Consider the following 19,252-nt stretch of genomic DNA (forward strand, 5'->3'; position numbering starts at 1 on the left):
ACTGCATGATTGTGAGATTTCATGCAAAGGAGACCACACGAGGGATACCTCGGGGAGAAGAAGTGGGAACTTCTGTCAGCAGCCCAATGTGACACTGAATCAGCTGCAACAGCAACCGTGACCTATTCAAATCTGCAGTCCAGTTTTGGGCTCCCTAGTAGAAGATGGACATCAGCATAGTGAATGAGTCCAGCACAGAGCTACCCAGATGATTCGGAGGACAGAACACATGATGCACTGGGAGAGACTGAGAGAACTGGGTTTGTTCAGCCTTCAGAAAGCTCTGGCAGCATCTTACTGCTATCTAAATCTATGTAATGGGAAGGTGTAGATAACAGAGACAAATTCTTTCAAGTGGATGGAACAAGATTCAATGGATACAACTTGAAACATGCAAAATTTCAATTTAATATATGGAATTTCTCACTTTTTTTTTTAAACCATAAGGGTAGTCAAGCTCAGAACACGTTGTCTGCAAAGGCAGTAAAATCTATGTATTTGGAAGTATTCAAAACTCAGCTGCACACAGCCCTGAGCAACATGCTCTTGTTTAAGCTGCTTTGTGCACTGGGCTGGACTAGATGATCTCCAGAAGTCCCTTCTAATATACCTCAGTCTATGAGTTTATTAAGTGCATCAACTCTTTTCATATAATCACACCAAAATGATTCCTATTGTATTTTTCCTTCTGAAAAAAGGACTAGAATTTGAATATCAAAACACAATGTCCTTTAATTCGCACTTTTTATTTTTTTAAATAAGAACATAACCACACTCAGGGAAAACATTCCATTTTCATCACTCACAAGAAGTGACTAAAGGAACAGCTTTGAGACACCCTTGCTCAGCTGAGACATTTCAAACGGCACATGTTCATCCACAAACCACTGCCTTTACTAGTTGACGGAAACCATCTTGCCTCCTAGAGCAATTAGGACTGCTGGATCTGACCCTTACTGAATTCTGAACAGAACAGAGTATGGGCAAACCTACCCATTCAGGAAGGTACTGCCAGCTACCACTGGCCAGATGTAAAAGACTATAGTTCCCGAACGACAAGGATCAACCTGAGACACCTAAAGAATTGCAGCAAGCTGACAGAACTCTAAAGCACAATATTGACCCTGCAGACAACATGTTGTCTCCCAGGAACTGAGTCTTACAGCTCAGAGAGAAGCACGTCAGATATCCATGCATGCCAGTCACAAGCAGCCAAAATTCAGCTGAGACGCAGCATGAGTCGAGCCAAGAACAACCAAATTCAGTAATTTAGGACCTGATTCAGAAATCACATTTCCCCATTGCCCTCCTCACATACAGCGATAATTTAGCTGAAAATAAAACAACAATCAGCCGTTTCCAGCAACAGTGAGAAAGATGAATAAGGCAGCCATCAAAATTCCTTTAGGCACAGGAAAAAAGTAACATTCTGGAAAGACTTTCTGGAGTGTAAACTTCATTTTTTTAATTTACTTATACTGTTAACTCTGCATGCTTTAATCCCTCTCTGTTTCACAGGCTGTTTAATGAGGAATTAGCACAAAAGCACAAACCTACTTCTGACAGAACCAAAGCTGGAAGTCAGATTCTTCTTCATATTGAGACTATTCAGGCAGACCAAACTGCATCCCCTTCATCCGATGCATGCCATTTTGGTAAGTTTCCAGGAGGCAACACCGACTTCAGTGCACAAAACATCTTTCTGTTATCACTACAGATAACATGTGAACTTGAAATAGACCTAACTGTTGCATTTAAAGCCATGGTACCTGACCCTATCCAAAACTACCTCAAGTTAAAAAAAACAACATACTATGAAACAAGGGAAACTAGACAAAGAAATTAGATTTGGAGCTAAAGTAATAAACGCAGTGGTATTATCTCAGGCTATTTACATCAAGAAATTGGATTCTGACTCACATGCTGCTCATCACATGGCTAAAGCAGAAATTACCACTCAAGCCTCCAATCCATTTTGCCCATGGCAAAGAAGTACTATGAATAACACATCCTTACAGCTTCCACAACAGGACATAAGGAATGCTAAAAATCTGTGACTGAAAACTCTGGAAACTTTCACCAGCTGTTCACGCAGAGGACTGAAGGACTGAAATCTGCCAGAAGTAGCAAACAGATCAGTGGGGGTGGTAACCACTTCAGCCATCTGGCTTAAAGTCTTAATTCAAATCTGAAATCTGTAGTTCTGGACATCTTCAGCTGCCCATTTATGACTCCGCCTGGCACGAGTGAGCACTGTGAGCCTGGCTGTGTGACACAGCCACATGACACAACAAGCAGGGCCCAGCCTTCCCTGCTACCCTGGCAGCACCCAGCACCTCAGGGCCCCCCGCTGACCTGCGTGTCAGGGGCCCTTCCTTCGCTTAAGTCACGAGCCTCAGACAGAAGGCAAGAACTTTAAACACTTCTTTTATTTTTTTTTTAAGTTATTAGGATGTTTAGAATGTGACCAAAACGAACCAAACCTCAGCAAAAGGGAAGGAAGGCAGTTTTTGACAATCTACAGCCCAGCCGAGGCAGTAGCCCCGGGCAGAGCCGAGCCAGCACGCCGGGGGAGCCAGGACACTCCCAGCCCCGGGAGCGGCGGCGGGGCGGACGCTACTTACAGCCCTGGTCTCATACAGCACCAGCTTCTGCACGGAGCTGATCAGGGGGGCGGCCGCCGCCGGCATGACGGCCCCGAGGCACGGTCGAGGCGGGAGCGGCGGGGGATGCCCGGGGACAGCCCAGGAACAAGCGGTCAGCCCCCGCCAGAGCTGTAGGGGACACACCTCCGGCAAGGGGGGAACCCGGAAGTGCCCGCGCGCCACCGCGCCGGCGCACCCACGGGAGGGAGAGGGAGCGCGCCTGCGCCGCCGCCGCCACTGCAGGAGGGGCCGGCGGAGCAGCGTCACGCGCCGCTCCTCGGCAGCGGCGGATCCCGGCAGCGGCACCGGGGCAGGCGAGGAGGCCGCAGCCGTAGCCGCAGCCGCTGCTCCCGCCGGGACGCAGGGGACCGCTGCTCCCCTCCCCTGCGAGGGGAGCACGGTCAGCACCAGGAACAGCTCCGCAGCCCCGTCGGGGCCCCCGCCTCACCCGCCTCTGAGGGGCGGGGCCAATGTCAGAGGGCGGGGCCTCTGTCTCACCCTCCCTGACAGGGCGGGACTCCACTCCCTGGGGGCGGGGCCAGGTGCAGGGGGCGGGAAGCGGCAGTTGCCCGGGTAGCGGGGGCGCGCGCGGCGTTGCCACAGCCATCGCTGAGGCCCCGCACGCGTCCGACGTAAGTGCCCCCCCGATCCGACCCGAGGGAGGCGTCCACCGGGACATGGTCCTGGGAGTGGGGAGGTGTGTGTCTGTCTGGTTTAATTCTTTGCTTTAGTTGTGGTGTTTTTGTGAATTTGGAAATTGACCCTTAATTGTGACGGTTTGGGAAGGGGCGAAACTGCGGGGAACGGCAGGTAAAGCTCAGCCGGTGCGTTTCCTGTGAAGAAATTGAGTGTTGGTTCGCACGTGGAGGCCTTTTTTTTTTTTATATTAAAATACTTATTGCGAAGGTGTCTGAATGTTTCAGTTTGACGTTTCAAGACTCTTTTCAGATTTTTTTTCAGATTTTTCAGATTCTCAGTAGAATTTTCAAATTCAGTTATTTAATTTAAAAATGATTGGGGGTTTTGTGGGGTTGTACTGGGTTGTATGGAGGTCGTGCTGGGGCTGTGTGGGTGAGACTGAAGTGGCCCTCTAATGAAAGCTGGAGGGTTTTTTTGCCTTCTTCAAACAAGCTTAAACAAGCTCCTCACGTTTTTGGCCTCCATTTGTGTGAAAGACCCACCCAAATTTTCTTCCAACTTACCTTAATTAGAAGCTTGTTTGGGTTTTCATTTGTTGCATAGCACTGGATGTGTGGCTTCTGGGAGTCCTGGAACAGCTGGGATTTGTGAGTGGACAGATTATGAACCGTGATTTGATTTTGCAAAGCCTTATTTATGTACCTACGTGTGGTTCCACTGACCATGACAGGGGCCTTCTGTGTCTGAAGCTCACAAGTGAAGGTCTTAGCAGGCCCACGGTACGTTTCAGGGACCAGAGAGACTGTGTGGTATTTGGAACAGGAAGGACAAGGCAATGAAACACTTGAAAAGAGCAACAAGCAGTTTGAGAGTCAGGAAAAAGTTATCAACTGCCATAAAATTCCAGCTGGGGATCAGGGGCAGTTCCGACAATCCTTTATTTTTCAGAAGTGGCTTTTCTCTTAGTAATGGATGTGTTCTCAATTGCTTTTTCTTCTTATAACAGCTTTTTTTTTTCTTTACAAAGCCATTTACCTTGTAATTCAGTTCCACTTGAAAGTAATTTTACACATATGTAACTACTGTATTTTTCTCCTAGTCTTAGATAATACATGGCTTCGCAGGATGAAAAACAAGCTCAGCCCTTTACAGACATCTTTGATGAAGATGAGGCTGAAAAATCCTTTCTGTTGTCCAAGCCCACTTGCTTAATTATCTTTGGAAAGCCAGTAAGATGTCTGATAGACATTTTTTCTTCAGATATTTTGCTAACAATTTTACTTTTCCTTTCAAAACATTAGTTTAGCGATGCTGCCAAAAGGACCAAACACCTACTTTTTCACCTTTTCCACTCTTCAAATACTTCAGAGTGTGGTAAAGATTCTGATCTCATTTAATGAGGCCAACTTTTGGCCTGTGTGATCAGTCAAGTGCAATTAAAAGTGTTAAAAGTTACATGTTACTCAAAAAATTTCTTTTCACATTGACAACTGGATGGTTTTTATTTTTGTGGTGGTTTAACCCCAGCCAGCAACCAAATCCCACGCAGCCACTCACTAGCCCCAGTGGGGTGGGACAGAGAATCAGAAGGGTAAAAGTGAGAAAACTCATGGGTTGAGATAAAGACAGTTTAACAGATAAAGCAAAAGCCATGGACATGAGCAAAGCCAAAGAAGGAATTAATTCACCACTTCCCATGAGCAGGCACCCCCAGGAGAGCAGGGCCCCATCACGTGAAACAGTTACTTAGGAAGACAAACACCATCACTCTGAATGTCCCCCCTTCCTTCTTCTTGCCCAGCTTTATAAGCTGAGCATGATGCCGTATAGAATCCCTTTGGTCAATTGGGGTCAGCTGTCCCAGCTATGTCTGCTCCCAACTCCTTGTGCATCCCCAGTCTCCTCACCAGTGTGGCAGTATGAGAAGCAGAAAATGCCCTGTCTCCGTGTAAGCACTGCTCCGCAGCAGCAAAAACATCTCTATATTAACAACACTTTTTTTCAGAACAAATCCAAAACATGGCCCCATACTTGCTACTATGAAAAAAAAAATAACTCTACCCCAGCCAAAACCAGAACAATGTTATTAAGTATTCTAACTTTTAAAAAACTTGATGGATTAAAGACATAAATAGCCATAAAAGAACCTTAAGGTTAATGTACTGACTTACAGACGTGCAATGAGATATTACATATCTTAACCTTAATATTAAAATTCTGACATAGTTATATATCATGTATTTGGGAACATCTGAAATCCAACAAGGTGTCCCAATAAGGTTTGTACCTCATTTCAACTATAATTCAAGGTCTCTCTTTTTCTCAAATAATTTGTGGCCTCCTGTACTTAGGAAAATGCAATGTTTTATAATCCTAAACTTCTCAGATTTTTCTCTTTTATGAAGTGTAGGAGACTTTGTGTGGGGGTGCATTAGTGCCTTAGTTTGCTGAAGGGAGTTCTTTTTTTGGAACAAGTTTGCTGTATAACGTGTCGTATGGCTATATGCACTTAAAAGAGTGCACTCAGCTCAGTAGAAAACTACACTGGACTAGCTTGTCTAATTTTAAACAAATATCAAATTTCTAACCTCACATGAAAAAGGTAACTTTACATTTTTTAGACTAAACCAGCATAAAATGCTCATTGAAAGACAATACAAAAATATTCTCATATTCTCAATCATTGCTTTCAGTAGACGCTTTACATTAATACAAATTTAACAAAGGGTTAAAACTGTACAGTCCTTACCAGGAAAACAGGGAATTAAATAGTCTATTTTTTGTGGTAATATTTTTTATTTATATGACTGATGTGTAGAGCACCTATCTTATTTAAGATAGATCTTTTAAGTTAAAAACATAGTGCCATTAAACCAAAACCAAATATATATACTTACATCACATCTGTAAGATTTAAGGTGTGAGAAGCTGGAGTGTTTGCTGATACACTGTTAACTGGGAATTGTGATTTGTTTGTGGATTTTTACTAATTTTAATCACAAAATTTATCTGGGGCAAACAATTGTCAAAACAGGTCTTTGTATGTGCCCTTGGAATAAAGGGACACAATCCGAAGGGTGGAAGATGGTGAGTTACAAAAAATCCCATTCAGGTAGCTGTACTCTTAGATGCCTCATTTTTCTCGGCTATGTTGGTTCCTCAGGACTCATATAAATGATAAAATAAACATTTTGTCAGTATCAAACCAAATTTGTGGACTAACAAGGGCAGTTTTTAAGCATTTGTTGTTTTAGTCAAAGAATATTATCCCTATGTATCCTACTCAGAAAGGCTTGAGCAGGTTTGCATCATAATAGGCTTTGAGGCTGAAGATAATAAATTTCAGTCCTAAAGGGTTTCTCATAGGAATATGTAGGCAAATCATAGCTGAGTTTTAGATAGAGTTACTCAGAAACAAAATCAGTGTAATGACTTTGATGATAATTAACTGCAAAGGGCAGTAGCAGTATATTAGCAATGCTAGGCAGTATACAATAGAGGATGGTAACAAAAAAGTGTTCTGTGTTTGCCCAGTGCATAACTCAGAGGCCCTGATCCCAGTGGTAGCTTTTAGTTGTTTTTATCATATGCAAATATATTCTTTATTGTGTGATATGTTTGTGGGTTTTTTTTGTTTTTGTTCAGCCTGTTTTTCTTTTAAAAGTGTATTTTTTGTTTTAAGGGTTCTGGAAAGAAAACGTTAGCTAGAAAACTAGCACAGAGATGGAATTGCATTTTCATAGAAGGTAAACATACACTGTATTTGGAACATTGCAATTGTTTCACAATATCTTTTGGTTCAGAATATCCTTGCTGTTCCCTGTAACTCAATAAGGCATGTTTCTGATTCCAGCAAAGGCTTCTGATAAGGACCAAGTAACCATTTTGCCAGAAATACAATTGCTGATAATGGCTTTTTAGTTATTGAAAGTCTTAGAAAATCACTGTGGGTTTTTTTTTTCATCATAATCAAATTCTATTCCCAATCCTGTAAGGTGATTCATGTGACCCTTCTTGTTCACATGGAGGCAACTCATTCAACTCCAGAGAGCACAGACATTTTCCAGTACAGACCATGAAAAAATAGAAGGATCTTTCTTTTCTTTTGTGTAGTGTTCAGTGCAAGGTGTGTGTCCTCCAGGAAACAGAAGCATAGCTTTTGTATCACTACGAGTAATAAAGGAAGTAATGGGAACTGGCATTTTCCAATTTCTAAACCAAAAATATCCAGTGACTTATTTCAGAAGGTGTAGTTAATTTCTCCCACCATGCATTTACCAGAATAAAAGGTGTCATTTAATTTTTTAAGCTATTGAGCTACATTTCTGACGGTCCCTCTCATCAAAGATTTTTGAAGATTTGTAGGGTAAAACCTGTTATGTATAACATTATCTTATTCCCTATCAACACATTGCTTGAGATTTCCTTTTCATTTTGAGGCATCTCAGAAAGAAAGTTCCTACAAAAAAGCATTAAGTCTGGGGAAGTTGTTTGGGGTTTTTTTGGTCCTAATTTTGTCAACAGTAAGTAAAGAAACGCTAAAAAAGATGTAATTTTTTTAAAGCCCTGGTAATATTTTTATGTCCATGACATTATAATTCACAAATCTTGACCCTTTCACTGAAGTTTTATGAAAAAAAGAAACCTTTTACACCACGTATGTCCTACCAGTTTGAAGGGTAATACAATATTTTTAAGTAAAAGAAGCACAATATAACCTTACCTATGAAGCAATTTATTGAGTACCTCTTTAGGGACACCAAATTATAAATCTGATGTTATGGTATATATGTGTAAATTGTTCTGATTCTAAACTTATTCTTTACATATCATTTATGCTCAAGTTTTGTCTTTTAAATTTGCCCTCTGGTATTTTTTTATTGTTCTAATGAAAGCCCTCTAGTGGACAGGGTAACACTTCATATTCCTGCGAGTATGTAGTTATTTATCAAATGAAGCATCTTTATCTTCTTTTGAAGGTTTGGAACTCTAACATAGTACAATTCAGTTTTAATAAAGTGCTTTTTGGACTTATGTAAATGTAGAATTTTAAATTCATATTATTGTATAACAAAAAATTAACACCTGTCCAAAACATAGATCGGACCAAAATCAGAAGGCACCTCAGGAATGTACTTAAGCCAATCCACTCTGTTTGAAAGTATTTAAACCATTACTGACAAATATCCATCAGATTTGTTTTTAGAATCTCCAGACAGTCTATCTCTGTAACACAGTCTTTGCCATTAGAAAGTTTTTCTTATGACTGATCTAAATCTCACTTTCTGCATTTTTAAGCCTTATTTCTAGTAGATTCAGGGAATTATTCTTTTCTAATTTTGCTCGTGATATTTCTTTTAATCTTTTGGTTAGTGTACCCACACATGTGTACACACATATTCCTTCAACTTTTGCTAGTAAGTTTTTTTTCACTTTCTACATCAAAAGAAAGAAATGAAGAAATTTAACATATATAAACATGAATAATTGAGTTCAGAAAGGACCTCCAGAGATGACCGGGTCTCAACCTTCCTCTCAAAGCAGAGTCAACTAGATTGAGTCTGGAATATTTCCAAGGATGGAGACTCTATGTCCTCTCAGAGAAACACTTTACAATGTTTGACTACCTTCATGATGAAGAATTGCTTCCTAATTACCCCATTCAGATTTCTCACGTTCTTACTTATGTCTGTTGCCTCCTGTCCTAATTGCTCTTCTGTGAAGACAGTGGTTCTGAGTTTGTGATCTCCCAGTAAGTTTTAGACAACAGTAAGATTTGTCTGCTTTTCTTCAGGCTGAACAAGGCCAGTTCTTTTGGCCTTCCTAGAACATTCAACACTTCTAATCATATTGGTGCCCACTTCTGGACTTGCTCCAGTGTAAAAATATCTGTCTTGTGCTGTGTTAAAAATAAACCAAGATAGAGAATTATTAAATAGGAAAGGTGTTCGCAGTCTTTTTAATTATAATACTTTCTATCCATTTATTCAATGAATAGGTCAATACTTACAAATAAAACAGGGCCAGGATGCACACAGATTGCTGATTTTCAGTTGTCTGTATCGTTTATTAGTACATTCCCTGTCTCAGCTTTGGCCCGCGGCAAATGCTGTTCTCCCAAGCAACCATTCGTTGTATGAAGGATGGTATGTGCAACAGTCATCATTAATAGTAGGAACAATTGGAAAACAGCCACTGTATTTGAGGAGAAAGATTATGACTGTATAGGCATGAGCCACCTGGTTTCAGGACCTTTCCCTGACCTGGTTTATTAGTAATATAAATGTAGCCTTAAGGGTCATTCTTGAAAACTTTTGTAAAGTGTCTACTTATTTCATTTGTACAGAAGGGTGAAAGACTTCGGGATCGTTCTGCTATGATGCCACTGTCCACATAGACAGAGGGCAGGTCTTTGAGTTTAATGAATGTCAAATTTAGTATTTATTTAATTCTAGGTAATTAAACTATGTAAGAAATAGGTTCTTAATGACTTTTTTTAAGCAGATGGTTTTGTGTATCTAAGCAGTTCTGCTACATCTTGCTTTTAAAATTTAGGAAGGGATTGAGCTGAAATACTTATCTATGGATTACAAAGGAATAATGCTGATTTAATATAAATCAGTAGTTAAAATAATCCTGCAAAACTGCTGTTGTGCATTTTTCTGTAGTGTATACAGGGTTAAATTGTAGGGAGAAACACCTACCCAAACCTTGCCAGAAGGCACCAAGTTCTGGGTGGGCAAAGTACAATAATGGCCGTAATTATAATGGCTGTTCATTCAAAAGTAGTCTGATTGCTTGGAACACAGATACGTACTCTGGTGTGTGTATGTGTATGTATTGATGTATCTGCATAAACCTGTCTGTACAGAAAATATTTTTTATTAACTATTTTAATTTTCTTCTCTCTGATGTGCTCTGTCAGCTTCAGAAATAATTCAAACAAATATTCATGAAGAAACAGAGTATGGACTTAAGGTAAAAGTCTAACCTTCTAGTGAGTTTTTCACATTCTTGACAAATCCATATTGTATAATACTATGTTTTGCATTTTACCTTAGTGTCAAGAATTGCTTTTTAGAGGTGAAAGTATTTCCGAGGAACTGGTTACTGAAATGGTTCTGCAAAAGCTTGAGTCACCAGAAGTTGCTCATTTTGGTAAGTATGTTTGTAGCCTAAACTTCTTAGAATGTGCTAACTTTAATTTTCATAGAATCATAGAATATGCTGAATTGCAAGGGACCCATTAGGATCATCGAGTCCAGTTCTTGGCCCTGCACAGTACCATCCCCAAGAATCATACCATCTGTGTTAGAATATTGTCTAGATGCTTCTTGAACTCTCTCAGGCTTGGTGCTGTGACCCCTTGCCTGGGGAGCTTCTTCCAGTACCCAATCACCCTCTGGGTGAAGAACCTTTTACTAATATCCAACCTAAACCTTCCCTGGCACAACGTCAGGCCATTCTCTCAGGTCCTGTCACTGGTCACCACAGAGAAGAGATCAGTGCCTGCCCTTCCTCTTCCCCTGAGGAAGTTGTAGACTGCAAAGAGGTCTCCCCTCAATCTCCTCCAGACTGACCAAAGAAAGGGACCTCAGCCACTCCTCATCAGGCTTGCCCTCTTTCCACACTTTACATCCATTGGTGCTCAAATATGATTTATTTTCTATTAGATGGTAACACCTTTTTTTGTGCTCTTCAGATTGTGAAATATCAATAAAATGAGTGTGTTTAGGGATTAACTTACCAATATGGGAGATCAGAAAGTGTCATACCAGTCCTATGTTGTGTTAATTTTGAGAAAATTATTTTGCCCCAAATTTTAAGTGTTGCTATGACTCTCACTTGACAATATTATCTGGTTAGAAGACTTTTACTATTTAAAATACAGCTTTTTTTTAAAATACTTCTATAACAACAACACAACAAAAACCCACTATCAAAAATATTTCAAACATTTAAAAAAATTAAAAAGAAGGAAATCATATTATTGAAAATGCATAGTATTATGGTCTTTTTTTTTTCTTACAACATTGTTTGTTCCCTTTCTGTTTTGTCACAGAGAGTAAGATGAGACTAGTATTGGTACTAGTAATAATTCTTCTATTTGCAGAAAGATTATATTAATTGAGGCCGTCAAGACTAGTGCTGCAGATCTTGCTAGTCTGAACCTGCTTTCCTGAAGAGAAAACAAATACACTGCTAAGTGGAAAGAAAGTAAAAAGGAAATATAGTTTTTTTCCTCATTCTGACTTTTATTTGAAATTTCCATTATAGGAGAGAGACAGGTGTAGTGGCAAGAAAATTTTAAGTTTCTTCTGCTCTAAAAACTAGCATGCTTTTTGAGCTTTCAGTTGCAATGTTTTTTTTTTTTTCTTCTCTAGTCCAAGACCCAACAGTTTTGCAAAATATGCAACCTTAACTGATGAAGCCAGGCTTTTAAAGCAGTATAAAAAAAGAGAGAGAAATAGGGAATAAATGAAAAAAAAAAAGGTATGATATGGACAGAAAATTTGCTGGAATAGGTATCAGCAGAAATGCCAGTCTCTTAATCCATATGTTAGGACTTCTTTAATAAAGGCATAAAGAGATATTTCTGTTATTGGAGTTCCCCTTTTTGAGTCTGCCTGAAGATGTGTGTATTGCAGAGGACACAGAGATCCTAGAGACTGTAAAGCTGATAAAAGTTTCGTTCTTGTAGCCAAGACATTTTCTGTATTACAGATACCCCAAAGTAGTAAGGAATAGAACAGCCAACATTTTCACTATTTTTCCTACCAACTAGAACTCATCTCCAAAACCAGTTTTGTTAAATATTTTCTAGTCCTAATAACTTTTTGTTTAATCAACTATTATCTTAGTATAATCCTTGGGAAACTTAAGCTTTCAGCAGGAACTAATTAGTCAGTTCTCTGTTAATTATTCATTAAAGATTTTAGAAACTGTTGTATGAGAGGCTGAGATTTTTACTTTTAATGTTTGAAAAATACAAGTTTCTAAACAGTACACACAATAAGGTATTCTTTCAAGTTATACTATTCTGTCTTAAATAATAAACATATCATGTTGGAGACCGATGTGCCAGAGGTATCCACAAGTGCTAATGCAAATGATAATATTTAAAAATTGTAAGACGCTAAAACCAGATTTTTTTCTTTACTTCCAAAGTGGGTCAGATATGGATCTTGTAAGCTACTTCTTGAAACAAACAATGTCTCTTATTAAAATAACATAGACACTGTACAATAACAAGCAAACTTGTATTTTAGGGCATTGTAGGTAAGAAAATACAGAATTATAATCTCTGTGTAATTGATACACTTGCTTTTTTCTTTCTTTTTTTTTTTTCAAGAGGGGAAGAAAACAACCAGAAGTTCATATCAGGTTAATCTAAATAATATTTGCAAAGGAAAAATCTATGTCATTATCACAGGAGGTAACTACTCTATTAGCATGCTCTAAATCAAACCAGGGCAAAGTTGTTTATTGATTTATTAACTGACAATCAGCAAACTGGTGATCAGTGAAAAGATTCAATATCAGCCGCAAAGCAGACAAGCCACAGCACTAGGCACTTGCCAAATATAATGAACACCTACAAATTTTTGAACATCCTCATAAAACTAATTCCAGGGAGTATACTCAAACTGGCATGGTTATGCATGCAAACCCTCTGTCAAAGATGTGTAGAAGTTAGAAGCACACATTCCCTTTTCTGAGAGTACACGTTCACCTATTTAAGCATGCTTTCTGTTGGAAATGCAGGCACATCTTTGTGTGCCATTTCCTGCAGTCTGCTAAGCCACACACCAGTGAGAAAGCTCTCCGTGAGCTCACATACACACACTAGGGATGTGGGTCACTGTGTGTTTAACCTTGTTCTGTCAGTCCAGTAGTTGAAATGCAGATTACTCAGAGCATCCAAGAGGGAGACTGTTCTGCCAGGCCTAGCCAGAAGGCTGTGGTGCTGGCACATCAAACCTGGTTAGGCTCCTGTTCTTTTGCCTTGCTCTCACTCTAAGATCTCTTCCCCTGGCCACAAATTTTAATGCTTCTCTTCAAGGTGTCTCCTTATCCCCTCAAAAGTTTCTTGGCAATCCCCTGATTACTATTTGATCTGGTTGATGGTTGCCATAGCTATACCTCATCATTGTTAGTCTCCCCACATTATTGGTTTGGGGGCAAACACTCTGTCAGAGAACAAACAGTTTCCTATGTTACACTTCCATTCTCATCACATCAGCTATTGTTGTCTGGGATGTGTTGGTAAGCAGAGACTGTGCAGACTCTTCACACCTACCAGTTAGAATTCTCTAAAGGTATCAACAACTTAGAATCCAGGATTTTATTTTCCTAGAGGAATGACTATATGTTATGCTCTCTTTTGCTTATCCTCTTCTATAAATTTTGCATCTATGGATAGTAGCTCCCCAAAGAAGGAGGAGTCTTCACTCCTAATACCTCTTGCAAAGACTGCTATGTTTTTGTGCTGCCCAGACTTGCATTTAAATGTTAGCACATAAAATTCTAAGCATGCACCATTTCTCTAAGGGAATATTATCATTATTTGGCTAAAAGAAATCCACCCAATTCTTTTTAGTCTCTCCTTCTGGCCTTATAAATATTGATTTTCTTACTGCAACAGTAGTTCTTACTGCACCAGATGCAGCCGTCAGTAGTTACAGTACTATCCTAGGAACTTGAAGCCACAATTTCATCTGTGGGGCTGAGCACTGTAATAATACTAGGAAGAAAAGTACTATTACCACTATGCTTGTCATATGTAGCCAACGTCTGCTTGCCAAACAGGACTCAGCATTGTGAATCCTGAGTGAACAAATGCTTACCAAGTTGGGTGCCTCTGCGTGCATACCGTGTGCATAGTGCCTCCTTTTGAGATGCAGGACTGCGGTTCAGACTCCCTTCCTTGTCCATAGAAGCAAAGACCTTCCAAAGTTGTATAATGCAGGTGGTCTGAGTATGATCTTTAATGTCCTCATAATTCTTGAGTTAACAAATTTTGGGAATACTCTATAAATTGAAAACAACACACTTTTTTTTTCCTGTATTTCATCTGAAGTAGACATGGGTGCACAATTTTTTTTAGTAGTGTTATATCATGTACATGGTTTAAAATTGTGCCACTAAATGTATTGTTTAAAGACAAGTAAAACTAGCCCTATATTTGACATAAACCTCTAAAAAATATGTTTCATAAAATGTATTTGTCAGGTTATGTTCTCAGTGGATTTCCTTCTCTCTCGGAGGAATACATGACTGTTTCACAGCAAATAGAGAAAATAAAGAATCTAAAATTAAAACCGGATTTCCTGATTAACATTAAGGTAATATCATCTTCATTAACTTGCTAAGGATTTTCTTAATTATTAGTAGACTCATATGCTGTGTATGCCAAAAGATTATATTTTCCTCTGTGCACTTGAGTATAGTATTTATTGAGGAGCAATAAATTGTTCTCTTTTATATTGGAATGGAATTTCGCTAGTTTGTTCCATTATAAGCATTGCTCAGGTAAAATAATGAACATTTCCTAAAACTTCAACAGCAGTTACAGTCTTTGCACCTCTACCAATTAGAAGATAGAGGTTTTCAAGAAAAGGAAATTTTGAGTAACATTATTATTATGGGATTTTGGATAAATGTACATCTGCCATTCACATCTTGCAGGAAAAAATTTCCCACATATGGAAGTTAGAAAGCAAATTGTTTTATTTTTCACTCACTAATTGTGTAACTGCTTCATATTCATTATTCATTCATCTCATTTACAAATCTCAATTTGTAGTGGGACATACCAGATATTTTACAGAAGTGACTGATATAACCAAAGAACCATAAATCTTGGAAGTGTAGGATTAAGAGGACTTCCTCATTTTAACTTAAAAGAATGGACTTGCTTTCTTCATCTATATTAGTAAAAAAACAAGGCAAGAGGGACTCTTCAGACATCAGGCCGACTGCTTTGGCCAAACATCGCTAACCTGTCTTATTAGTCAGAATGGGATGGCCATGCCCAAACTGCCCACTGGGAAAAGCCTGTGCCCTTCTCCAGATTGTGCCCAGCTATTCACTGGGGAGGATACTAGCTGACCCACACCAAACTGCCAGATTCCATGCAGATAAAATAACAGTATGTATAGTCGTGAACAAGGTTTCAGACCCTTCTTCTTGTAATGTTTTATTTATTATCGACTAGATTATTTCTCTCTTTTACTTTGAATGTGTAGAATGAGCTACTGAGGCAGCTCTGAATAGTCAGCCTCTGGTCTTGTGCTCCATTCTCATTGGGATTTTGATTCTGGTTGTCATATCTATGTGTTTTTTCAGATGCTAAGCTTCAGGGTATGGATCTACTCTATGACTTTGCAAATTTAACTCCATGTTTGTTTTAATCCTGTACTTTTAAGACTTAATTTGCTTGAATATGCATAGTAAAAATTTGTGAATGGCTACTTCAAACCTTTTTTCTATGATCATGGAAAGATCTTAAAATATTAGAGAAACATATTTTTGTGCTGCATTTCAGGCAGACATGATTTTTTTCAGAAAGTCAATCATTGTTTTAATAATAATAATAATGGCCAGTCTTCGCGAACGAAGATTTTGGGAAAGGTCTTTTACCTTTCCAGCCTGCACAATGGATTTTTTAGGTGAGACACAGCCTGCGCTGAACTGAGCCCACCCTTTAATCCTAAGGTTCATCTGCCGGGGCCAAGCAAGCTTGGACAATGACAGTGAGGTCCTCAGGACGTAGGTTTGTTTAGAGTGACCTTCTCATAGATGGATGGCCTCACAGGGCTAACGAGCTCCATCTGCCCGGGGGACCGAGGAATCGAACCCGGGTCGCAGCAGTGAGAGTCCTGCATGCTAACCACTAGGCCACCAGGGGTCAGTTTTAATACCAAGTAGTGAGAAATCCCAGTTCTTGAGAATATGTGCTGTATAGTTTCATATGCAACAGTACAAATGGATATACTAACTACACTGGAAAGAAAAATGTAATTCTTGACTTCTTGTAGTAACATCATCATCTTCTCCTGTGGGAAAAAGACTGAGACAAAATGTGCATTAAAAATCCTTGTCCCAAAGTTGAATGAATAATTTTGCTTTTGATTTCAGTTTATTCAAGCTGCTTTCACAGCTATGTCAGAAATGTAACTATTTTCATTAGACTAAAAGGAACAGAAGAATGGAGATTCTAGATAACTCTGGAAATAATAAAATACTGTTATTAGTAGACCAATTTAGAGAAATTTTGTCTTTCTGAGAAAAAGATGTTATAGCAGGACAATAAACACATGATTTCTTTTTACTTATTCCTTTCTAGTGTCCAGACTATGACTTATGCCAAAGAATATCAGGACAAAGGCAACACCCTGATTCAGGGCAGGTATATCAGAGGAGCCAGTGGGATCCTAAAGTTACTGAGAAGCGTAAGAAAGAGAAAAACCAGCAGGAAGAAGAGGATGAAGAAGAGGAGCAGGAAGAGGAAGAAGAAGAAAAAGGAGAGGAAGAAGAAGTAAATATTGCTAATTTCTAAACAATGCAAAGTATTATATTTTAGACAAAGCAGAACAAATTCTGATACCCTAAAATATCACTACACTACATTATGAATTAATTTGGCTCAACTTTAATCTTAATTCCATTTCTGTTCTGCTTTAAGAGATGTGGGATAATACTTAAATGGTGGGTTTAAATGACAGCAAGTGCTGATGATTGTATAGCTTAACCTGGATTCAGTCTTTAACATAAAAGTCACTGAACTGTTCCTTGCCATAAGTTGAGAGAGTGCATCAGGAGGAAAAGGGTGACTCTCCATTGCCTGTTTTTGATCTAGGCAAATAATAGAGTTCTTAGATTTTGTTTATTGTAGCAAGTTTTACTGGTATTTGCAGGACACTAGCTCATTTTCTGGTTTTGGTATTACATTACTACAAATGAATTTTCTTTTTTTTTTTATGAAGGTCTTAATTTTGAATTTAGGTTGAATTTTTATAACAGTGGCCAGAGACTTATTAATGCAAATTCTAAGCACATTCCTCTCCATTTGTGGTATCTATACTTCATCAGGAAAGGATCATGGTCAGCAATCACTGGACTGATACTCATTGCAATACTCTGCAAAGCTACTTTATTTACATTTGAGTGAAGACAAAAATTATTTCAATACATTATTTCTGTATCTTGAAATTTTGTTCTGCAGACTGCAGAAGATCTACATAAGAAAGCAGAATCTTTTCATCAATTAGTGCAGAGGCCTGAAGATATTCTTGAAAATGCAGAGAAAAGACTTGGAACATATAAGGATATAATGCTTCATCCTCTAGAAGTAAGAAAAAACGAAGTAATATGATCATGCATAACAGAAGATTTCTAAAAATATCTTGCACTGTTTTAATTGGGTTTTTTAGTTTGAGATCTGTTGTATGGAAGTGGTCATGCTACAACATCTCCCCAAATTCTGGAATGCATTCTGAAATCAATGATACAAAGTTGTCGTCTGTAAGTGAGGTTTGCACTCTGGGATCAAGATCAAGTTTGAGTTTTAAAAGTTGAGTATTAAAAGGGAAACCATACCTACCACCACAGACGCTTTTTCAGTCTAGTAAGTGAAGAATTTGAAGACTCCAGTGTTTCATCACCGTTACCAGAGTCCATTCCAGAATGCAATCCCATAAGTAATCTGCCCTTTACATCCATTACCTTCCACTCCAATAGATTCCCTTCCTCACCTGCTTCATTGTCTGCAGATCCATATACACAGTAATTATCCCATCAGTTTGCTTTGTCACCTCTTTAATTTCTGCAGCTATGACATTGTTTTTTCCTTTCCCTGTTGTGTTCAGGAAGGTGGATGTACTATGTGTCTCTTTTTTTTTTTTTGATTAAAAAAAAAAAACAGAACAGGTCCAAAGCAATAATTTGTTCTTTTATTTTATTTTTTCCCTATCTCCTGATATAAGCAACTGCAAAATCCTCATGTTTGATGCCCACTTGACAATTACTGATTATGCCCTTCGATTTCCCTATGGATTATTTAATCCTATAGATAAAATTGTGTAAAACTGGTATAACCTTTGTCGCTAGAGTAACAAACTTGTTACTGCTGTGAAGGGGAAAACAAAAGATGTGATATCTTTAATCATTACACGGTCTTACATGGATTTCTCGTGATCAAACTAATGGAAAGGTGTTTAGAATAAATTACCGTAGGATGTATACCAAACTTCAACAGGTTCAACACATTCCACTAGTTGGTAGGCCATACTTAGGCTTCGCTAGTGGTGAATGTATTAGTGAAGATATTTAGTGGTCCACTAATACGTTAAAAGAACATAGGGCTTTGTTATGTTGAGGTTGAGATGGTGAACTGGAAATAAAAGCTTTTAGGATGCGCAGTTGGCACTGAACTGGGATAGGTTGAATGAAGTTTGGAGAACACACTTTGATTGCTTGATGAATTGTTAGGATGAAATTGACTAGAAATAAATGTGAAATACTACAGTGAGGAAGGAAACCTAATGAACAATTAATGTGAAATAATTGGCTAGACCTCAGTACTGCAGACAATCTGCCATCTGTGGGGGTTTAGTTAGTCAAAACTGAGTTAATAAATTAGATGTTATTGTATTAATGCAAATATTATGGATGTACCGATAAGACCATAAGAGCATTGTATATAAGAGAAATGCAAACTATTATCTTTTCTGTAGAAGAGTATTAGAAAGAAGTAATTAGTTATCATCTATTTTTACTAAAGACAGGATAGATAATTTAATTTATTGTATAGAAGACAGACTAGATGCCAGGAAATGAACTGTGACCATAAATGTAGTGAAGAACTGGAACAGATTATCTACGAAGTTGTCAAGTCAGCTTCACTAAGCTTTTTCAGGGCTGAGGTTAGACCAACATATGTCAGGAATGGACTGAGTATTCCCAAT

The 19,252-nt window shown here is 38.7% G+C and overlaps 2 protein-coding genes across 5 annotated transcripts in view; one reads left to right on the forward strand and one right to left on the reverse strand.

Annotated features, from left to right (window-relative positions):
* The window catches only part of FIG4 (FIG4 phosphoinositide 5-phosphatase), a 64,057-nt gene extending 61,310 nt beyond the window's left edge, over positions 1-2,747 (reverse strand). The window contains exon 1 of the mRNA XM_027693397.1: positions 2,625-2,747. Coding sequence (XP_027549198.1) covers positions 2,625-2,690 — 66 coding nt within the window. The 5' untranslated portion in view covers positions 2,691-2,747. The remainder of the gene's footprint in view (positions 1-2,624) is intronic.
* Positions 2,748-3,204: 457 nt separating this feature from the next.
* Positions 3,205-19,252, forward strand: part of AK9 (adenylate kinase 9) — a 59,766-nt gene continuing 43,718 nt past the window's right edge. For 2 of the 4 annotated variants that reach the window (XM_027693412.1, XM_027693433.1), the window contains exons 1-8: positions 3,298-3,342; positions 4,383-4,513; positions 6,967-7,030; positions 10,210-10,262; positions 10,346-10,442; positions 14,517-14,629; positions 16,633-16,824; positions 17,512-17,637. In XM_027693412.1, coding sequence (XP_027549213.1) covers positions 4,397-4,513; positions 6,967-7,030; positions 10,210-10,262; positions 10,346-10,442; positions 14,517-14,629; positions 16,633-16,824; positions 17,512-17,637 — 762 coding nt within the window. In that variant the 5' untranslated portion in view covers positions 3,298-3,342; positions 4,383-4,396. Of the gene's footprint in view, positions 3,278-3,297; positions 3,343-3,377; positions 3,470-4,382; positions 4,514-6,966; positions 7,031-10,209; positions 10,263-10,345; positions 10,443-14,516; positions 14,630-16,632; positions 16,825-17,511; positions 17,638-19,252 lie in introns of those variants that run through there. The other 2 variants (XM_027693417.1, XM_027693426.1) reach the window with 2 other exon arrangements.

Source organism: Neopelma chrysocephalum, unplaced genomic scaffold (genome assembly GCF_003984885.1).
Source record: "Neopelma chrysocephalum unplaced genomic scaffold, ASM398488v2 Primary Assembly neopelma1_23, whole genome shotgun sequence".
In the NCBI taxonomy this organism is placed as follows: domain Eukaryota; kingdom Metazoa; phylum Chordata; class Aves; order Passeriformes; family Pipridae; genus Neopelma; species Neopelma chrysocephalum.